We start from the raw sequence: 24,144 nt of genomic DNA, 5'->3' as shown, positions 1-24,144 counted from the left end.
CATCCTTGGTTCCAGATTCTACTCCAACTGTTTTATCTCCTGCATCTTCAGCCTAACAGGTGTGCTGTGCTTCTGCTATTCAACTTTAAAATAAATTACCATTTTTATACAAAGGAGCCTCTTACTTTTTTACACTGGCGACGGAGGGACCCTCATCTATTTTCTGCCACATCTATTCGAAGCACAGGAGCAGAAATATAAAGAATCCACGTTATCGTCATCTGATGTTGATCTATCCACTTCAAGAAGGAAACGGAGCATTTCCTATTTATTTGCCTGTGACTCCGGTGAAACTGCGATAAGTACCCGACCTTTTATTGATTTCTTCGTATTTTCTTCAATTTTCCTCGCAATAACGGCAGCTGCGCTACGTCAGCAAACACCGATGCTTGGGCAAATCAGCATCTTGCAGTGTTTGCTACTCCTGATTGGCTGTTGAGAACCAGCCTCTGTGAGTCATCAAGCGTCATTGCGCATCATCGCGCATTGTATCTCAAGCCTTTGCGCAGCACGCAGTCTTGCAGTGTTTGTTGCCATAGCAACCAAATCACCGAGTGTGTATCACACGAAGGATCACTTCAATTTCACCGGGCAAGCAGATTTTAATTATTTTACTCGAACCGAAAGGATAAAGGTACTGTTTTTACACGCACCTTCTCATTGCGTGTGTTCTTATATTTGTTTATTTTGGAAATAATTTTGTGGACAAGAATTTTATAGACACAATAAGTTTCCTCATCAAAACTGTTTTGGAAGTATTATTTCAGTGACTCTGCTTCTATATTCCAAGTTTTATTCTGAAATTTGCGTGGAATTTTCAGTGGAAGTTCGTATTTCTTCCTTTATACTGCCATCTACTGGATGTTTTCAGTATTTTTTTTATTTTTTTGTTGTTTCATTTCTGTTAGTGTTATTTTCAGACAGTCATCTTGACATTCCTTTACTTCCTACTTCCAACATGCAATTTGATCCGCCATCAAAATTTTTACAGTCTAAGGGTGATCCACCTATTCCTTGGACAAGATGGAAAGAGGAATTTTTCACATATCTCAAAGCCATGGATGGAGAACGCATGTCTGCGGAAAAAAAACAAACATATTTCTACACTGTCTTGGCTCAGAAGGGCAATTCGTTTTTAGAACTTTACCTCATGTAAGATCGGGAGGTGATAGCAATGTTTATGACGAGGCAGTTTCTAGGATTGAAGGGAGATTTAAGCCTATTACTAGTGTCGCACTAAATAGGTTTACATTTTATACCAGGGTTCAAGATGAAAAAGAATGTTTTGATGATTTTCTTACAGCTTTACGTGCATTATCTTTACATTGTAACTTTGGCCTTATGACAGACAAAATGATCAGAGATCAGATCATTGTACACGTAAAGAGTAAGAAGGTTCAAGAGCAGTTGTGGATCTTAGGCGATCCTAGTTTGGAAATAGCGATTAGTACTGCTAAAGCTCTTGAACAGTCTGATAAGTGGATAAAAACACTAGATAAAGTATCTACTGCTTCCACCTCTTTGAGTAATTCTACCTCTTCTAGCGAAGTTAGTGTAGTTAAACCCCAGGAACAGAGAAATGTTGTGCCTGCCAATAGGAATGATGGAAGGGCTAGACAAATCTTTTGCTTCAGATGTGGTAATCCTGACCACGTTGCTTCTTTTCCACATTGTCCAGCCATTACTAGACAATGCAATAAATGTGGACGCTCTGGACATTTTTCCAAAATGTGTAAGACTCCCGCAAGACCATTTCAAGACACTAAAAGGTCTTCCTTTCCTACATATAAACGTCCTTCTGGAAATGTATCATATGTCAATGATGAAGCTGGTAATGATTCAGATATTAAGGAATTTGGTATTGTTGTTTCCGTACAGGAATTTATAGACTTTTCTCAAACAGACACACTATCTTCTCCTAGGAGTCCTGTTACTATTTTGGGAAAAATATTGGAGCTTATGGTGGACTCCTGTTCTCCTTGGACCATTATCACACATGAGTATTGTATTAAGTCCTTTGGGGATTTAATTGACATTGATTCTTTATCGAAACCTGATATAGGTGGTTTCAATTTTGATGGGTCCAGGATAAATTTTATTGGCTTTAAGGAAGTTGTGCTTACAATCAAATGTAATTCTGCTTGTATAAAACTTTACGTTGCATGGAAAGGAGTAAATGTATTGGGGTGGAGGGATCAAGCAAAACTTGGTGTTTCCTTAAACCCTAGACTTAAAGATCCTGTATCAGTTCTAGCTATATCTGATGGAGATTCTACTGAATCACTGGAGTTCACAGAGATCTCTAGTAGTTTTCCTAAAGTATTTTCAGACAAATTAGGCAAATTAAATGGATTTAGTCACAGGATCAAAATCAAACCCAATTCTGTACCTGTTCAACAGAAATTAAGAGGAGTACCGATTAGTATTAGGGATGAACTTAAAGACATGCTGGATTCCATGGTAAAAGATGGTATAATTGAGGAAGTGGAATCGTCCGAATGGGTTTCCCCCATTGTTTTAGCCATTAAACCTGATAAAAGTATTAGGCTATGTGTAGATTTAAGAGCACTTAATAAGAGTTTGGTTACAGATTGTGACCCACTTCCTAACATAAATGAAATGCTTTGCATGTTAGATGGGGCTAGTGTATTCTCAACATTAGACCTTAGATCTGCTTATCACCAGATCGAACTCACTGAAGACTCTAAACAATTTACTGCATTCATCACCCCTCATGGGTTATTTCAGTTTAAGAGGATGCCATTTGGTTTAGCCTCAGCGGCTTCAGTGTTTCAAAGGGCAATGTATCATATTTTTAAAGACCTAACATTTGTCAAATGTTTTCAAGATGATATTCTTGTATTTTCCAAAAATAACTGTGAACATCATGCTCATCTTAAGGATGTCTGTGCAAAGTTAGAACTGTTTGGTTTAACTATTAAGGCTAGCAAATGTAAATTCTTCTGTAAATCGGTAGAATATTTAGGACATACCCTCTCTGGAGAAGGTGTAGTACCAAAAAAAAATCTTGTAGATGCCATTATGAAAGCACCAGCTCCTGATACTAAAGAAAAATTGCTCTCTTTTGCGGGGTTATGCGAGTATTATAGTAAATTCATTCAAAATTTCGCTAACAAGATGGAACCCTTAAGAGAACTGACTAGGAATTCAGCAAAATTTGTGTGGACAGACAGGCAAGATATTGCTTTCAAACAAATTAAGAGTGAGATTGTTAATGCTCCCACTCTTAAATCGTTTTGTATTAATAAGAGATGTATCCTCACTGTGGACGCTAGTTTGTATGGCATTGGTGCTGTGTTAAGTCAGAGTGCTGGAAAGGATGAGTGGTGCGTAGCTTTTGCCTCTAGGACCCTATCTTCCACTGAAAGAAGATACTCTGTTATCGAAAAGGAGTTACTAGCCTGCATTTGGGCTGTAGAACACTTTAGAAATTATGTGTGGGGAAACAGATTTGTTTTGAGAACGGACCACAAACCGTTAGTAGGAATTTTGTCTCCTGGGGGTGGTTGGAACTCGACTGCAAGAATTGCTCGTTTGTCTTCACGTCTTCAGGAATATGACTTTGAGATTATTTATGTTCCTGGTAAAAGCAATGTCACGGCAGATTTTCTTTCCAGGTTACCATGTAGTGAGAATGAGGTTTCTACCAGTGATCTAGATGTTGATGTGGTTGCTTCCATTGAAGATTGTATATCTCAGGAGTTCTCAACTTTAACTGAGGAGGAGTGGTTTAAAGAGATGGGAAAAGATTCTGTTTGTCAACAAATTTTGAACTTTGTAAAAGATGGATGGCCAAATAGTAAGTCCATTCCTTCTGAATTGGCTTCTTTTTCTCAGATTGCTTCGGAGATTGAAGAGTTTGGTGGTTTTCTTTTCAAGACTGGTAAGCTAATTCCTCCTGCCTCTTTACAAGAGAAGATTTTGTTGTTGGCTCACCAAGGTCACATTGGTATGTCATCTATGAAACGTTTGGTTAGAGAAAACTTCTGGTGGCCGGGTATTGACAAAATGATTGATAGGATGGTAAGGGAATGTTCTCAATGTATTAGCAGCGATAAAATGCTTCATTTGTCTTCTGCTCCTCTTAAACCTGTAGCTTGGCCTAAATTCCCTTGGCAAAAGGTGGCTTTTGACATCTCCGGTCCTTTTAAACAATTGCCTTTGAATGCCCGTTTTGCCCTAGTTTTGGTAGATTACCATTCGAAATGGCCGGAAGTTAAATTTGTAAGTAATGTTTCTTCTCAGGCTGTTTTGCTTTTCTTGAAAGAGACTTTTGCTAGGGAAGGTTTTCCTGAAACCTTTGTCACTGATAATGGCACGCAGCTGATTTCTTCTGAGGACGAACAATTTCTCGACAGCTGCAGTATTAAACATCATACGGTTTCTTTATATGAACCTAGGGAGAATGGTCAGGTAGAACGTTTTAATCGGGTCCTCAAGGATTGCATTACTGGGATTAGCTCTTCTGATGATTCTTGGTTGAATGTGGTCAGAAATAGACTCTGGGTCTATCGCATCACTCCTCACTCTGTCACAGGTGTGAGTCCATTAAAACTCCTGAAGGGTAGAGAACCTACTTCTGTCATTTGCCCCTGGTGGATTAAAAAGCTTAACAAGAATGATTCTGAAGTCAATATGGAAAGTGTTGCTCAGCGTGTTGAAAATAAGCAACAATGTATGAAAGATGTATTTGATTCAAAAATGAATGTAAAACTTCACGATTTTGTTGTAGGTGAGTGGGTAAGGGTAAAAAAACCTGGTTTTCTGGTTAAAGGATCCTCTAAATTTTTCCCTCCTATTAAGGTGGTCAAAGTGTTCAAAAACAGTGTTGCCACACAAGACGGTAGAGTTTGGAATGTTCGTAGGGTGGCAAGGTGTCCAAATTCCCCTTCACCATCTTGTGCGCAGGTTAATGTTTCTCCTCATGTGAAGGTTAATGGACCTTCCCAGAGTTTTCCCCTTAAAGATTTGTCCATTGCTTCTAGGGTCAAATCTGATGTTAGACCTAAGAATGTACCTAGTAGATATTTGTGTTAAATCTTCTTTTATAGGGATAAGAAGTGTTGCATCCTTGCTTTTCCTGTGCTTGTTTGTTATCTGTAGTTTACCCATTATGCTGGAACCTGGAATGTGTGATGCGTGCTTGCATCCTACATCCTTGGTTCCAGATTCTACTCCAACTGTTTTATCTCCTGCATCTTCAGCCTAACAGGTGTGCTGTGCTTCTGCTATTCAACTTTAAAATAAATTACCATTTTTATACAAAGGAGCCTCTTACTTTTTTACAGCTAGTGCTGGTGTTTTTGTCACAATGGGCAAGCATTCCAAGAAACGCAGGCATGTGGAGGACTCCTCATCTTCCTTTTCTTCTCAGGCACAATCTAAATGCTGCAGGGAGGAGGATGATGCCTGTATTAAACGCCTTATAATAGAGACATTGCAGGAATTGGTTGGGGCAGTCGGCCTAAGTGCTCTGTTCCGGTTTTACCCTCTCATTCTTCCAGTTCAGACGAGAATTGGATGGGGGGTCAGGAGTATAAAGGAAAATATCTGGATGAAGTCATTTTGCCAGAATTGCTGTGACATATTAAATCCAACATGGGCTTCCCTGATGATGAGGCGCCTAGCACATCTGGGGATTATTTTCTTCACTAGTTCCGGAGTACGGTGCCAGTGGATGTGCCTGTCCATCCCTATATCCATGAGTCATGGAACCGGGATTGGAACAATCCTGACTGCATTATGCAGCCCCGGTTTATGGCCAAGCGGTATCCTTTCCAGGTCATGTTTACTATCTTGCCAGACTCTATTCCAAAAATTTTCTTTGTGGCTAGTCTGGTGGGCTGGATCTCGTTGGCTGATGACTTTGTTGTTAAGGACCCTGTAGATAAGAATGTGGATGCGTCCTTGAGGAAGGTTTTCTCTGGGTCTCATCTGTCTCTACGGTCTAGGATCTATGAGACTTATGTTGCTCAGTCCATCATTTCAGACGTCAAGGCTCTTTTTCAATACCTGCATGATATGTCAGACTGCTACAGACTTTTAGAGCATATCAAGAGGAAGTTGGAGATCCTTTTGGATGTGTCCTTTGATGTAGTGAGAACCTCAGCTCTTCCAAGTGGCGCTTGTGTGGTGGCTTGACGCAATTTGGTTCTGAAGGATTGGAAGACTGATTCCGCTCAAAGGGCCGCTGCCCTGCATTTGCCTTTTCAGGGTACTATGTTGTGTGGGGAGGAGTTGGAAGGCAAGTTGCATAAACTTTTTAAGGAAAAGAAGTACTCCTCTTCTTTAAATGCGTCTTCCACTGATATGGGGTTTTCAAAGCCTAAATCCCCCTTTCCTCTGCCCTCCAGGTGGCAGTTCTCTAGAGGTCATGGCAACATTTCTTCTGGCCAGGGTCGGGACAGAAAGGCAAATTCTCTCCCACCTAAACATCGGTCCTGATTTAATGATGGACATCCATGGATTGTTGGTAGGCGGACAATTTCAGTACTTTCTTCCAGCCTAGGTGCAGTCTACTTCGGTGTGGGTTTTGAGCATTGTGCTCGCCTAGTGCAGGAGTTGGTGGTGCCATTTTCACCCTGAAGTTCTTGCCACCCCATTCTGAAACTGTCTGCTCTTCAGGGTTCATGGTTGTTCCCCTGCTTTCTATGTCCTCTAAGGTTGGCTCTCATTTTACCTCTCCTGCGGCTACCAGTTTGGAGGTTGAGGGGAAGGGGTTGAAGCGTAGGGGTCTCCCTGATCACTTAGCTTTTGCTATTCAGCAGTCTTGTCGGCCTTCGACTCTGAAGTCCTATCGCATCGAGTTCACAGCATCCCAACCTTTTTTTGGGGTTCGTCTAACTCCTTGCCTGTCCTGTCAGTACAAGAGGACGTAGTTGTCTCTGGGGACCGAATCACTCCTGCTCTCTGATCTCTCTGGAGCCCAAATTGACTGGGGGACTTTGTCTGGTGTTGGACTGGAAGGCTCGGAACAAGTTTGTGGTTAGCCTGCTCTTCAGGATGGAGACTCTTCAGAGGGTGATTATGTTGGTTCTCCCGGGGAATTTTTCTGTGCACCCTGGATCTGCAGGAGGCTTACTGTCATGTCCCTGTTCCTCCCAGCTTTCGCAGGTTCCTGAGGTTTTGCCTCCGGGGCAGCCATTTTCAGTTTTGTGTCCTTCTGTTTGGCATTTGGTCTGCCCCGAGGGTGTTCACGAAGGTAGTGGCTCTGTTGGTGGCTTCCCTGCGTCTTCAGGGGATCCTGCTTTACCCTTACCTTGATGATTGGCTGGTCCGTTTTCCTTCTCGGGATCAGATGCTGGTCAATCAGAGGGTGGATACTCATGGGTTTCTCCTGAACCTTCCCAAATGTGATCTGGAACCCTGTCAGGACCGGACAGTTATCAGGGCCTGCTTTTGCACGGACCTGAACAGGTTGTTCTTGCCAGGCTTTGACCATGTGTACCCTTGCTCTGCACTTCCAGTAGGGGGTCTCCTTTCCTGTTTGACTTTGGCTGCGGCTTCCAGGGCTCATGGCAGCAGCAGTGTTCACAGTCCCTTGGATATGCTTTCATCTCCGTCTTCTGTGGGTGCATCTGTTTTCCCATTGGGCTCCCCGGTCTTGGGATCTGGGGCTTCTGGTTCCGGTGTCTCCTGCCCTCCCCTGGCTCTGCACTGGTGGACGGCGTCTGAAAACCTTTCCAGGGGGTTGCAATTGCAGCCCTCTCCTCCATGGTCCTGACTATGGATGCCAGGGCTTTCTGGTGGGGGCTGTGTTGGGGTCCAGCTCGCTGTATGGGCGTTGGTCCCTCTAGAAGGGGAAGCTTTCCTCTAATTGGAGGGATTGGTCAGCAGTGTCTCTGCGGTCCTGGGGTTCTGTTGGATGTTGTTGGGGCGGAATGTAGTTGTGCTATCTGACAACATGGTGACTGTGGCCTACCTGAATTATCAGGGGATCCGGTCCAGGTCTCTGAATGCAGCGGTGGCGCCCTTGTTTAGTTGCGTGGAGGTTCATATCAGGGGGTTGGACAATGGGGTGGTGGATGCCTTAAGTCATTTTGTACCCCTCTCTCAGGAATTGTCTCTGTCTCGGGACCGATTTGCTTACTCGCACAATGCTCAGCTTCCTCGCTTTTGTTCCATGGTTCCTCAGGTGGGGCCTTGGGGGTGGGTGCACTGACTCTTCCTTAGCCGAATCACCTGTTATACGCATTCCCGCCCATTACTCTGATTCCCCGGGTCCTTGCTCGCCTAGTGCAGGAGTTGGTGGTGGTGGTGGTGGTGCCATTTTTACCCTGCAGTTCTTACCACCCCATTCTGAAACGGTCTGCTCTTCAGGGTTCGTGGTTGCTCCCCTGCTTTCTATGTCCTCTGAGGTCAACTCTCATTTTACCTCTCCTGCGGCTTCCAGTTTGGAGGTTGAGGGGAAGGGGTTGAAGCGTAGGGGTCTCCCTGATCACTTAGCTTTGACTATTCAGCAGTCTTGTCGGCCTTCGACTCTGAAGTCCTATGGGAGGCATTAGGGGAATTTCCATCACTGGTGTCATGCTCTTGGGTTGTCTCTCCTGGAGTGTTCTCTGCCGAAGGTGCTACAGTTTCTCTGGGAGGAGTTCGAGAAATGTTTGGCTGTTTCCATCTTGCGGGCTCAGAGAGCACCCTTTAAGGTGTTTTGTTTCCCTTGGGCGAATTTGGTAGATGAAGACAACTTGGTGTCCTGGTTGCTGTTTGAGTTTTTTGTTGTCCTATCTTTTGGTGAAGCCCTTGTTTCCTTTATGAAACCTTCTCCTTGTGTTGGGTGCATTAGTGGCTGCTCCATTTGAGCCTTTGGCTGAGGTGAATCTCAAGTTTGTCACATTCAAGGTGGATTTTATGGTGGCAATCATCAGGTACCTTAGTATACTGGGGGCTCTGATGGTGGGGGAGCCTTTCCTGACATTTTCTAATGGTGGGGTATTCTTGCGATTGGATTCCTCATTTGTTCCAAACGTTCCTTTGTAGCTCCATTGTTCCCAGGAGTTGGTCTTGCCTGACTTGAGCTGGGATCAATTCTTGGAGGATGATCTCATTTGGTCCTCGGTGGATGTTATTCATGCCTTATGGGTCTATCTGGATCGAACTGTCTGTCTCTTTTTGGGTTTCCTCTCGGGTGGGAAAGCTTCTTCTTCGTCCATTGGTAGTTGGTTGAGGAAGGTCATTGAGTTGGATTACACCCTTTTGGGTTCCCCTTCTCCTGTTAGGGTGCAGAGTCATTCAACCCATTGGATGGTGGCCTCCCGAGTTGGGTTGTGGGAGGTTTCCTGTCTTAAATCTGTAGGGCGTCTACTTGGGCATTCTCTAACACGTTTTTGTGGCATTATCAGACCCAGAATTTGCTGGGTGATTAAGCTAATTTTGGGTTGGAGTGCTGCAGGATGTGCTTTTCTGACTCCTTGCCCCTGTGTTCCAATAAATCACTGGGTGTTGCTGTTTCTCTGTGTCCTGGGGTTTGTTGTGGATAAATGCTGGTGTGCTGCTTGGGTATTCCCACTTGTAATTAATGGAACAAGGACAGGAGGGACCGGAGGCGTGCCATGTTACATACCGGTAATCTTCATTTCTCCTGGTCCCGCTATCCTCATCCCATTCCCTCTCTCCCTGTCGGCGGCCTTCATCTGGGGCTCCGTAGTTAAGGAGGAATGCTGGGTAAGTATGTTTATGTACTCCCGGTGGGAGTGGGGAGGGGTATGGTCCAGCATTCCTTCATTTTATTTTCTGTTGGTGAAATAAGATTATCTCACTTGAATGGGCTAAAGTCAACAGGACCAGGAATAATGTAGAACACCGATAAGTAATAGGGCAATAAACTTCCACTTGGGATTCTGGCAGAACCCAACCTATTAAGATTCCATAACTCTTTTAAAAAAAAAAATGTATCAACAACTTCTATAGCCATTATGCTACTAGCTAGGTCTGTCTTCTTGCGCATACACAAAGTTTCACTTTCAGTGCCAGGACGACTTAGGGTAACTGTGCGCTATCTAAACTAAATGTAAATGAAAATAGAAAAAGTTTACATTATTGACCAGTATTTGCTAGCACTTTAGAAAGTTGAGGTATGGTAAATCCCTTTTTGTATTAGGCACCAAGGCCTGGAATAAGCTTCCGCCCTTTTTACGATCATTATCCCAAGAAACCCACTTCAGGAAAGCACTAAAATCTTGGGTCTTCTCTTTATCCGATGCGGCATGTAGGGCACTGGTGTAATGTGTGGTGCGGTGTGCAGGTCATCTTTTTCCCTCCAACCCTTTCATCTGGGTTGGGTGAGCGCCAAGATACTCCTTGGAGTGATAGAAGCGCTATAGAAGTGTCCTTTACATTACATTACAAGATTTTGCTAAAGACTGGAACTTGTGCAGCACCAGTGAGGCTTTGTACCTACTCCTTGGCTGTTTTTTTCATCCTGTCCTCCGAGTAGGGGCCAGATTGCTAGAAACGCCATTCCAGGTTCTTTGGAGGGGTACCAGTATTTACTGCTACTTATGGCAACTCTGGAAGGCTGAAGCTGGAGTGTAGACTCTTTTGTTACAGATGGGTAGTGGGCATGAACCTACGGACACCAGAACACACCTCCTGGATGCCACTGCCTCTTTTCCTCACTCCACCACTTGATTGCCAACTCATTTATTGCTATTCTACCCCTTCCTGCCGTATGAAATCAAGGCTTTACAAGACGAATTGAACCCTCAGTAATGCATCAACATTTAAATTACACTAAGCATACTGCTGATGGTCAAGCGGACCAGCTCATGAGAGGTGAAAAACATGGAGTACATTTGAATTCATAATATTTGCAAGATACTGGTAAGGATTTGTTTAAAAAGATACAGACACACTAAATGCAATCTATGTGCATAAATGCATAAGAATATTTCCAAAGCATTGGGTACTTTATGTCCATAAAAGAATGCAGACACAGATAAAGTGAAATGGTAATGCATATGTTCATGCACCATTTTCCCCAAATGTTTCATACTCTTTATAAGATACTCTTAATAACTCATGATGAGCTAACACAAGACACATTCTATCTTACCTTGAAAAACATTATGCCATCTGGAACTTCGAATAGAAAATATTATTTCCGTACAATAGATGTAACCAAACAATGGAAATATTTTATAATTGACTCCATGGAATTATTAGAAGTTGTTTATCAAAATGAATTACTGTTGAAGCTGGAAGTATCAATCATCATTTCTGACATAATGACAACAACTGAGCTAAAGTGAAACCTAATGAACACTAACACGCAAGAGCTACTATACTGCAAGAATACTGTGATACAAAAATACCATGGCTAAAAGATTGCATGCGTAAATTTATGTAGGTAAGTATAATTTATTATGCTTACCTCCACATATTTGTTCCTTGTTAATATATACCTTGAAAGTAGGTTACGTTCTATATTTTCAAGGTTTGTAGATGCTAATTTAGAAATAGTAAATCTGAACTCAGCTACATATACTTATCATCACAATAGTTTGGTTTTCAATATTTAGGCCACAATAGTTTTACATCATAATATTTCTGCCCTACATATGCTCACAAATAGCCCTCTTAAAGCTTTCAAAATGGAAAGAGGAAATTGTAATTTGTGAAAAAATCTAGGCAACAATATGATGCATTATTAGAGGCAGATGTAGATTTCAGAGCACAGTCAAAATATCGACTACAAAATATCGACTGGACACAATATCGAGTTTTAAATATCGAATGGACAAAATATCGACTGGACAGAATATAGACATCAAAAATATCGTTATTAAGGTAAGTAATGTAATATCGAATGTTAAAAATATAGACATTTAAAATATCGAAGTATATAATATAGTTTAATACAATTATCGAATTTTTGATAATATTGAATTTTTTATAGTGATTTTTATGTTATTATGTGTGTTAAAAGTGTGTATTTATGTTATAAATAATTTTATTTAATGACATTTAAATTTTTTAATTTTTGCGTAATTTAACTCTGTAGCGGGTTGTGGGTTTATAGGGGAAAATGGTAGGAAGTAATTTAGTTATAATTAATTAAATATGTAAATGTATTTATTGTTATTCATTTTTAATTATTTGTTAATTAATCTATATTTAGTAATTAATTAACTTTTAATTGGCAATTAATTTTAATTGATTAATTGCTAATTATGTTAATTTTACTAATTTATTTTCTGTAGCGGGTTGTGGGTTTATACGGGAATTGGATGGCAAGTAATTTATTTATAATTAATTAAATATGCTAACATATTTATTGGTATTGTTTTAAAATTAATTGTTAGTTAATTTTATTTAATTGATTAGTTGCTAATTATGTTAATTTAATAATTTATTTTCTGTAGTGCGTTGTGGGTTTATAGGGGAATAGGATGGGAAGTAATTTATTTATAATTAATTAAATACAACAATTTTTTTAATTGTATTTAATTAGAATTTATTGTAAATTAATTTTTAAATGTGAAATTATTAATTGTTAATTTGTAATTAATTTGTATTAATAGTTAAATAATTGTAATAATTAATTTTAATTTGTAATTTTAATTGATTAATTATTATATTATATTAAATTTGTAATTACTTTTTTAATTAATTTTTGATATATATTAATTTATATTTATTGAAATAATATATGAAGTGTTTAATTTCCCTACTGTTGCACCTACTGGAGTGGGAATAGTAATTTTACCCCTACGCTATCCAACGCTTTCCCTACTGTTGCACCCACTGGAGTGGGAATAGTAATTTTTACTTCTACGCTATCCAACGCTTTCCCTACTGTTGCACTCTTTGGAGTGGGAATAGTAATTTAAACCCCTACGCTATCCAACGCTTTCCCTACTGTTGCACTCTTTGGAGTGGGAATAGTAATTTTTACCCCTACGCTATCCAGCGCTTTCCCTACTGTTGCACTCTTTGGAGTGGGAATAGTAATTTTAACCCCTACGCTATCCAACGCTTTCCCTACTGTTGCACTATTTGGAGTGGGAATAGTAATTTTTACCCCTACGCTATCCAACGTTTTCCCTACTGTTGCACCCACTGGAGTAGGAATAGTAATTTTTACCTCTACGCTATCCAACGCTTTCTCTACTGTTGCACTCTTTGGAGTGGGAATAGTAATTTAAACCCCTACGCTATCCAACGCTTTCCCTACTGTTGCACTCTTTGGAGTGGGAATAGTAATTTTTACCCCTACGCTATCCAATACTTTACCTACTGTTGCACCCACTGGAGTGGGAATAGTATGTTTTTACCCCTACGCTATCCAACTCTTTCCCTACTGTTGCACCCACTGGAGTGGGAATAGTAATTTTAACCCCTACGCTATCCAACGCTTTCCCTACTGTTGCACTATTTGGAGTGGGAATAGTAATTTTTACCCCTACGCTATCCAACGTTTTCCCTACTGTTGCACCCACTGGAGTGGGAATAGTAATTTTAACCACTACGCTATCCAATGCTTTCCCCACTGTTGCACCCACTGGAGTGGGATTAGTAATTTTTACCTCTACGCTATCCAACGCTTTCCCTACTGTTGCACTCTTTGGAGTGGGAATAGTAATTTAAACCCCTACGCTATCCAACGCTTTCCCTACTGTTGCACTCTTTGGAGTGGGAAAAGTAATTTTTACCCCTACGCTATCCAACGCTTTCCCTACTGTTGCACTCTTTGGAGTGGGAATAGTAATTTTAACCCCTACGCTATCCAACGCTTTCCCTACTGTTGCACTATTTGGAGTGGGAATAGTAATTTTTGCCCCTACGCTATCCAACGTTTTCCCTACTGTTGCACCCACTGGAGTGGGAATAGTAATTTTTACCTCTACGCTATCCAACGCTTTCTCTACTGTTGCACTCTTTGGAGTGGGAATAGTAATTTAAACCCCTATGCTATCCAACGCTTTCCCTACTGTTGCACTCTTTGGAGTGGGAATAGTAATTTTTACCCCTACGCTATCCAACTCTTTCCCTACTGTTGCACCCACTGGAGTGGGAATAGTATTTTTTACCCCTACGCTATCCAACGCTTTCCCTACTGTTGCACCCATTGGAGTGGGAATAGTAATTTTAACCCCTACGCTATCCAACGCTTTCCCTACTGTTGCACTATTTGGAGTGGGAATAGTAATTTCTACCCCTACGCTATCCAACGTTTTCCCTACTGTTGCACCCACAGGAGTGGGAATAGTAATTTTTACCTCTACGCTATCCAACGCTTTTCCTACTGTTGCACCACTGAAGTGGGTATAGCAATTTTTACCTCTACGCTATCCAACGCTTTCCCTACTGTTGCACTCTTTGGAGTGGGAATAGTAATTTAAACCCCTACGCTATCCAACGCTTTCCCTACTGTTGCACTCTTTGGAGTGGGAATAGTAATTTTTACCCCTACGCTATCCAACGCTTTCCCTACTGTTGCACTCTTTGGAGTGGGAATAGTAATTTTAACCCCTACGCTATCCAACGCTTTCCCTACTGTTGCACTATTTGGAGTTGGAATAGTAATTTTTACCCCTACGCTATCCAACGTTTTCCCTACTGTTGCACCCACTGGAGTGGGAATAGTAATTTTTACCTCTACGCTATCCAACGCTTTCTCTACTGTTGCACTCTTTGGAGTGGGAATAGTAATTTAAACCCCTACGCTATCCAACGCTTTCCCTACTGTTGCACTCTTTGGAGTGGGAATAGTAATTTTTACCCCTACGCTATCCAATGCTTTACCTACTGTTGCACCCACTGGAGTGGGAATAGTATGTTTTTACCCCTACGCTATCCAACTCTTTCCCTACTGTTGCACCCACTGGAGTGGGAATAGTAATTTTAACCCCTACGCTATCCAACGCTTTCCGTACTGTTGCACTATTTGGAGTGGGAATAGTAATTTTTACCCCTACGCTATCCAACGTTTTCCCTACTGTTGCACCCACTGGAGTGGGAATAGTAATTTTAACCACTACGCTATCCAATGCTTTCCCCACTGTTGCACCCACTGGAGTGGGATTAGTAATTTTTACCTCTACGCTATCCAACGCTTTCCCTACTGTTGCACTCTTTGGAGTGGGAATAGTAATTTAAACCCTTACGCTATCCAACGCTTTCCCTACTGTTGCACTCTTTGGAGTGGGAAAAGTAATTTTTACCCCTACGCTATCCAACGCTTTCCCTACTGTTGCACTCTTTGGAGTGGGCATAGTAATTTTTACCCATATGCTATCCAACTCTTTCCCTACTGTTGCACCCACTGGAGTGGGAATAGTAATTTTAACCCCTACGCTATCCAACGCTTTCCCTACTGTTGCACTGTTTGGAGTGGGAATAGTAATTTGTACCTCTACGCTATCCAACGCTTTCTCTACTGTTGCACTCTTTGGAGTGGGAATAGTAATTTAAATCCCTATGCTATCCAACGCTTTCCCTACTGTTGCACTCTTTGGAGTGGGAATAGTAATTTTTACCCCTACGCTATCCAACTCTTTCCCTACTGTTGCACCCACTGGAGTGGGAATAGTATTTTTTACCCCTACGCTATCCAACGTTTTCCCTACTGTTGCACCCACTGGAGTGGGAATAGTAATTTTTACCTCTACGCTATCCAACGCTTTCCCTACTGTTGCACTCTTTGGAGTGGGAATAGTAATTTTTACCCCTACGCTATCCAACGCTTTCCCTACTGTTGCACCCACTGGAGTGGGAATAGTATTTTTCACCCCTACGCTATCCAACACTTTCCCTACTGTTGCACCCACTGGAGTGGGAATAGTAATTTTTACCCCTACGCTATCCAACGCTTTCCCTACTGTTGCACTCACTGGAGTGGGAATAGTAATTTTAACCCCTACGCTATCCAACGCTTTCCCTACTGTTGCAACCACTGGAGTGGGAATAGTAATTTTTACCCCTACGCTATCCAACGCTTTCCCTACTGTTGCACTATTTGGAGTGGGAATAGTAATTTTTACCCCTACGCTATCCAACGTTTTCCCTACAGTTGCACTCTGTGGAGTGGGAATAGTAGTTTTTTACACTTATGCTATCGTACGGTAATAATATTGGATATTATTTAATTATATTATGTTAATATATATGTTTTAACAAATATGATTGTAAAAAATGTTTTTTATAACTTTCATTAATTATTTAATTATTATACGTTAATTTAAGTATTTTTAAGTATATTTTAGTAATTAATTTTAAATTTTAATTTAATTTAACACTGTTTTTAATAAAGTCGATATTTTTCAAAACTATATTTTTGTAAACGATATTTTGTACTCGATATTTTTGTACTTACCTGTTTGTAGATACAAACTCGATATTCTGTCAGTCGATATTATTTCAGTGATCCGTAGATTTCACATAATGACGGTGGAGCCAGCCTGGGCTCCGCTGTGAGGATTATGATGTCACTCTCACACAGCCTTTCGATGTCGGACTTTCCAACAGGGAAAGACTGTCAGAAAGTGACTTTGGGGACCTCTAGCAGGGCTCCCTTCCCCCTGGACCTCCACGATGGGGCCTGGGGGGCACCTGCCACATGTTGTAGGGATGTTTACAGACATCCATTTTTCGATGGCAGCTTGTGCTGTGGGCCTTTTCCGCCTGACATACAAGCTGCAATTGAAAAATTGATGTTGGGCGTTCGTATCCAAATTCTGTGGTCAGAACTGCCGACCTATGGTCGGGCTGTTCCAGTTAGCTGCTGTGCCCGTTAGACAGAAGTCCGACCGACATCGTAGTCAGCCCCTAAGTAATCTTTCATCTTTAATCATTCTTAGCTCACATTTTCAGCATGCCTGCATGTTTCAGTATTTTCACATGTTTAAAACCTGTTGCTATGTAAGGGTTTCACTTCCTTGGGCAGAGTTTGCACAATGCAAATACCATCAATAAAGTAAACAAACAAAAATAAAAAATAACCAAAGGCATACATGTTTGGTTTACATTAGGGATACGCATACATGTCCTATAACTAGATTAGGTATATGCAATTGACACATTCTAGTGAGGAAAACAAATAGTATATTCGGATTAGAAACACTCACTGTTTAAACAAACCATAATTTCCCTCGACAACATTGTGTGTTTTGATGAAGGAGGTGAAAAATATTCTTACAAGAGGTATAGACCATCCCATTTCATGGTTATTGATTCCAATTAAATAGGGTACTGGGTGAGACCCCAGTTCTGCCAGAATCTCTTTAGGATCCTTCAGGAGAAATGCACCGTCTATTACAACAGGGAGGATCACCAAACCCTAGGTAAACAAAATAAATCATATTTTAATATAGGAATATTTATGGAATTAACATATTTATTAACATTATGCTCATATATTTTCAAAATTATGGTAATTAATTTAATGAACTGAAGAAACATGTTCCTGCCCCAGGACTACAAGATCCAATGAAATATCTGGACCTAGCCAGATAACGCAAAACTTGGTACTTGTGAGGTGGGCAACCTTATATAGAAAAAGGTGACCATCCACAGCACCTGCCATTACTGAGTCAGGCATGGCAGTATTTGAATTGGGAGTCCTCATGTTGGAAGCTGGCTCTATATAAGGTCTATACTGAGTAGAGAGTCCAGATGACCCATATTGGATTCCAGAGGCACAAGTAACAAACCCTAAAAGCTCTCTTTTGTGGTAGTGTGGGTGAGCAGTCCAGGCTTATCAGAGGGTAGTGCTGAGCATTAGTTGTACTCATCTAGGCAATAAATAAGACTCACACTCAAGAAAAGACCAATTTAGTAAAAAACATATATTTTCAAATAAATGTCACCAATAACTTCGTTATCAAGCAAGTACTTTTCGAGATATTGATTTTTACATGCATGTAAAAAGCTATCTTAAATGGGTCTTTATGTGGTAATGCTTTCCTCTGAAAAAAAGGCATACACCTCATACAGTTACTTGCAATAGGTTTCCAGGGGTCCCCTACAGGACCTAAGGTGGTAAGGGACCAATGTCCAAATAAACCACCAGCAGTTGGTCTTTACCTGCCTTGAAGCATCTGGGTGCAAAGGTACGACCCGGGTTGCTAGCTTTGTGCGCTACACCAAAGAGAGGGGGCCACCTAGAAACATGCTGCAGATGGGGACTTGGGAGCAAGTGCAGGAGCTTGGTTCATGAGGGCCCTGGCAGCAAGGAAGCACAGACACTTCTTTGGTTCCCAGGCTGGGGCACTCGGGTCCCGAATGGTTAGGTGGGCGGGCTTGTGTGCCATGATTGTCGGTCTCGCCATTTGAGGGGAAAAAAAAAATCAGAACAGCTGGGCCACTGTACATCTATCAGAATAACCCATTTGTAGAATTTATTGGGAATTGGAGTCGTTACATCAATAACGTCTTTCTGGTGTGGACGGGCAATGAAGAGAATTTGATAAAATTCCATGAATGGTTTAATAACAGAACACATGAAATTAAGTTCCGTTTAAACCTTTCAAAAAACAGAATGTCTTTTCTGGACGTGAAGGTCTATCCAGCAGAGGGAGGATTGGTAACAACCCTTTTTAAAAAGCAAACAGATCGCTCCATTTCTAAAGCAACCATCCTCGGAATTTAAAAGAAAATTTGCCCTATGGGCAATATCTCCAAATCAGACGAAATTGCCATTTCAAAGATGAATACCAATTGCATGCCATGAAATTGACAGAAAATTTACAAGAACGGGGCTATCCAAAGAAATTATTCAAAAGGCCCATGAAGCGCGCTAGGTGGACACCAAGAGAAAGCGTTCAAGAAAAAAGAGCAAGAAATGAGATGGACAGAATTTTATTCATCTCGTCATTCTGCCCAAACTCCAACTTGCTGAAGATAGTGATAATCCAGAATTGGCACTTATTGCTAACCAAATAGTGCGTGCGGCACTACCCCAAAAGAGTCCAGTCTCAGTGAGATCTTTTGTGGGGTTACCCTCCATTAAAGGGCACCACAAATGTGGTACCTGTATATGCTGCGCTACTACACAGTCTTTTCGAACATAATAACATCCACTGGAAACACGCGACTTTCACGAACTGCAAATCACGATACGTAGTCTATGGAATCAAATGCCCGTGCAACATGTTGTATATAGGGGAAACCAACCAGGAAATAAGAACTCATCTATGCAATCAAATGCCCGTGCAACATGTTGTATATAGGGAAAACCAACCAGGAAATAAGAACTCTAATTTCTCAACATCAATCAAGAATTAATAAAAACTTCCAAACGGCCCCCCTGGGGAAACATTGGCGGCTAAATAATCACACAGACAAAAACCTGATCTGGACAATCATCTCAAAAGTGGAAAATAATATAAGAGGTGGCGACCTTGACGCAAAACTGTCCAGAAGAGAAACAATGCTTATTGTAAAATTCAATACTGCGGTTATTGGGCTTAATGAACTGTCAGAAATTTACAGATTGACCTGAATGTAGGTACTAAGGAAAGATACACATGATAGCTACAACTGGTGCCTGGCAGTGTTCATTGACCATGATCTATAGAAGCAATACAGGACTCATGTTCCACCCAATGGCACCATAGCTTAGTACACTGTCCTCCTAATAAGGCATGTGCACAGAATGTACATTTATAATCTCTGTTTTTAAATACACTCAGTAGAGTATAGCTCGGAGTCGGTTCTATGAATAAAGTTGCATCACCCATCAGACTCAAAGAACTACACAAAGTGAGCATAGTAATTCAGCCAATTTCTAGCAAGCCCCTTGGGGGCTTGTCATGGGACATTCCCAGTAAAATTCCCACTACATCGTGACTCAAAAAAACACGCACATACAAAAGTGTGCAGCACAGACACTTCATGTCCCAGAAACCATTGTGTTGGGCCACATACTAACAGGACCAATTTTTTAAATTCTTCTACATTCTCAAGCCAGCAATGAATGGAATGATTCGAACATCCAGGCACATGCAGCCCAGGCCCATTTATAAGATGAATGAAGCCGTAGGAAACATACATTGGTGATAACATCCCAGATGCGAGCATGCACGTACAACTACATTGCTCATAGTACCCAGCGTCAGGAAGCCAAAATAAGTAATCGACGCGACGCTTCCGCATCGAATGATTGCGACAAGGCAAGACAACTAAACAGATGGACGGGCTTCCCTCCGAGTTTCTGACAGGTAATCAGAGTCTGCAGAACTTTGATTCGCTAGCCCGTAGAATAACGAGGAATTACGATAAGCTGATTCGAGCTGTCTATTCCACATTAGGTTCCCCAGAGCGGCCAACCGTCAGCGGAAACCAAGAAAAAGTGAAGCCCTGCGTGGCGTGCACTGATTACAAATAAGTAAGTTCACACCATCTCCTGCTGATTCATACGCATCTTGCGAGTAGCGGGTATACTTATGAACGTTGGAATATCTTTTTAGGCATGGCAGGCAAAAGAGAAGAATGTGAAGAATGCGCGGGCACACAAAGATTAATGTAAGTGCCATTTGTCTATAGAGGGGACTAGATAGCCAATTAGTTAATTTGTATTCTCCGTACTTATTGGTTATAGTCTTGGTTTATTCTTTTTTGATATAGTGTCCAGCGTCGGATTGACAAAAGCTCGCATCAAGAGAAGGTAAGAACTCATGTAGAGGCAATAGGTAGGAAGCAGTTATCTGGTTTAAGCATATGAGTTAGAAAACAATCTTTTTGTTTCTTTTCTGCAGCTTTTCGGTCCTGAAGAGAACTCTGCAACCAACAAGAGTTCCAAACGCGTAGACCATTTTTTAGCCATAAGAATATGAAAATCAAGTTTGAAATTAGGCAAAAAGATTAAATGCTGATATTCTTTCTGTGGCATTGTTGAAAAAGGATTGAACTTGAATCCTATTGTAAATAGAAAATGATAGCTGTGAATGGAGTGGATGAGTGTTTGAGTGTTTAAAAAGGTGATTGAGTGTATTGAGTGAGATTGAGAGTTTATATGGAGAAATCAGAAACTTGTACATGTAAATGTTTTAATGTGATTTTTGTGTCGTAATCATGAAAAATGTTAATGAGTTGAAAAATTGAAAAATTCTTCTTTTGAAAAAATAATAGAAGATTCATTCAGACAGAATGAGGAGTCTTTAGCACATGTTGATGGGTCTTTCAATATGTTGATATTGATTTGACTACAAATAAAAGAACAGTATTTGCGTTTGTTTTGTTAAATATAGGTCAGTGGCTTGGCCTTACTGTTGGGAGCCCAAACTCAGTGGTGGTATTATTTGTCTTAGCAGACTGCTGTCTGCGCAGTTACCCTATTTGGCGGTGACTAGTAAAGTTGTTATTTCGAGCAAATCTTTTTGAGTTGTAGCATGTTTTGTCCCGCGACGTGGTGAATATTAGGTGCGGTATTGATTCATTTTGAGTTAGTGTATTTGAATGTGGTGAGTGACAGAATGACAGAAAATGAAACCTTCGCATATAGTGAAGAACATATAAGAAACCTTCTAGCTGCACCCCCTCCTTTTTGCCTCTGCCTCTTTGAGCATTTCGGCGCAAAATGAGATGGACAAATTGGTAAGCCTAAAGAAAAAACAAATAAGGACAGATCTTCACGGTCATTTTTTATTACAACATCTTAGAGCAGGCACAATACCAGGAGGCCTCAAAATAAAAAATGTGCCAGTAATATTTACTGAGGACCCATTGTACAAAAAAGGATACAGCTATATAGAAACCAAGTGCAGTAGAGACCTTATGGTCTTAACAGTGGAAATCGCACAAAGAATTTCTAAACAACAGCTCGAGGAAATCGAGAGTCTTGAAATTGCAATTTCAACAAACCAACAGATAACTGACTTTAAGGCCTTGTTGAAAAAAGTCGCTAAAGAAATAGCAGAATTCAAAGATTACACGATTAACCAAAAAGGGAATAAATTTGAATAGGATAAAAAGAACTTCAATCTTGAAAAAGTGTATCCATATCTACAGTCCGACTTCTATTCCAGACCAGAGTCATAAAAACATCTTCAGGAGTTCCAAGGTAGATCTTCAAATAATTGTACGCAGTAGTGAGGGAGAAACTACTGAGATACGGAGAAATACAAACGGAAGAGGATCTTATCAACAACAGCAGGTGCCATTTTTAGGAAGAGGCCAGTCAAGATCACGGGGATGGGTAAGGTTCAATCAACAACCATGGGAAATGTCCACCCGCCGACACAATTACAAAAATTGACAGTTTCTCCAATATACAACCTTTCAAATAAGATCTTCGCAAAGGAAGAAGAAAGTATATTACAAAAAGGTCTATCATTTGTACCTTCAAGAAATACTGAATTTGTCAAACTAAAAACTGAGGCAATAGAATTTTGCCGCAATATAAAGCTCAAAACCTTCTTTGCAGATAATCCATTTGAAGTTATTGTGGAGACAACTGGCTTGAGGAATAAATCTGTCTTCTGTCCACCAACGGACAAAGTCCCAAAAGAAGTTCTAACTTTTGAAAGAACTATTTTATCAGCCATAACGGAAATGGAAAAGAAAAAAAGATGGATTAAACATAATACAACCAAATTGGAAATTGAAGCTTTGAATAACCTTAAGAAAGATACATCGGTTATATTCAAACAGGCCGACAAAGGCGGTTCGATTGTAGTCTGGGATACGGTGAATTATACATCTGAAGTCATGAGACAACTCAATGACATAGATAGCTATAAAAGAATCAGTAAAGACCCCACATTGGAGTTAGAAAATCAACAGTATTCAATCTTGGAGGATGCTCATACCCAAGGATTTATTGAAAAAAAAAAAGAGTATGAATATCTTTAAATTAAAAGTCCAAGGATCCCTTTATTTTACGTACTTCCTAAAGTACACAAAAACGAGACCACACCACCTGGAAGGCCTATAGTCTCGGGATGTGATTCTCTGATGGAGGCAATGTCTAAATTTGTTGATTTTTTCTGAAACATTTTCTACCCAAAGTAAAATCTTTTCTGAGGGATACAACTGATTTCATTAACAGACTAGCCACAATTGAACTTGAGGAGAACATTTACTCCCTTGTAACACTTGATGTGGTGTCACTGTATACCCAGATCCCTCAGGACAAAGGGTTACATGTAATTGAGTCCTTTCTCAAAACCCGTGAAAGAACTCATAAGGTGCCCACTGATTTTATCATGAAATTAGTAAGCTTTGCATTATGAAAGAAGTATTTCAATTTTAATGGCGACTTCCATTACCAAGTACGAGGAGTCGACATGGGATGCCCCTTTGCCCCTGAGTTAGCCGTACTGTTTATGGCTAAGTTTGAGAAGACATACATCTATCAGAATAACCCATTTGTAGAATTTATTGGGAATTGGAGTCGTTACATCGACGACGTCTTTCTGGTCTGGACGGGCAATGAAGAGAATTTGATAAAATTCCATGAATGGTTTAATAACAGAACACGTGAAATCAAGTTCAGTTTAAACCATTCAAAAACCAGAATGTCTTTTCTGGACGTGGAGGTCTATCCAGCAGAGGGAGGATTGGTAACAACCCTTTTTAAAAAGCAAACAGATCGGAATAAGGCCCTCCATTTCTCAAGCAACCATCCTCGGAATTTAAAAGAAAATTTGCCTTATGGGGTATATCTCCGAATCAGACTAAATTACCACTTCAAAGATGAATACCAATTGCACGCCATGAAATTGACAGAAAATTTACAAGAACGGGGCTATCCAAAGAAATTATTGAAAAGGGCCATGAAGCGCGCTAGGTGGACACCAAGAGAAAGCGTTCTAGAAAAAAGAGGAAGAAATGAGATGGACCGAAATGTATGCGTCTCGACATTCTGCCCGAACTCCAACTTGCTGAAGAAAGTGATAATCCAGAATTGGCACTTGGTGAAAAATCTATATGCGACACTGAACAAGGTACCGTTGTTCGCGTTAAAAAAAGACAGCAGTATTGCTAACGAAATATTGCGTGCGGCACTACCCCAAAAGAGTCCAGTCTTAGTGAGATCTTTCGTGGGGTTACCCCCATTCAAGGGCACCACAAATGTGGCACCTTTATATGCTGCGCTACTACAGAGGAAGGAAGTCTTTTCGAACACAATAACATCCACTGGAAACACGAGACTTTCACGAACTGCAAATCACGATACGTAGT

General features: G+C 40.8%; 1 protein-coding gene across 1 annotated transcript in view; it reads right to left on the bottom strand.

Annotated features, from left to right (window-relative positions):
- The window catches only part of LOC144797613 (fatty acyl-CoA hydrolase precursor, medium chain-like), a 413,977-nt gene that overhangs the window by 132,056 nt on the left and 257,777 nt on the right, over window positions 1–24,144 (bottom strand). Inside the window, exon 9 of the mRNA XM_078668304.1 lies at window positions 17,159–17,299. Coding sequence (XP_078524430.1) covers window positions 17,159–17,299 — 141 coding nt within the window. The remainder of the gene's footprint in view (window positions 1–17,158; window positions 17,300–24,144) is intronic.

This window comes from Lissotriton helveticus, chromosome 12, assembly GCF_964261635.1.
Source record: "Lissotriton helveticus chromosome 12, aLisHel1.1, whole genome shotgun sequence".
NCBI classification, from domain to species: domain Eukaryota; kingdom Metazoa; phylum Chordata; class Amphibia; order Caudata; family Salamandridae; genus Lissotriton; species Lissotriton helveticus.
Note: the sequence above shows the minus strand (reverse complement) of the source record. Positions and strands in the feature narration are given on the sequence as shown.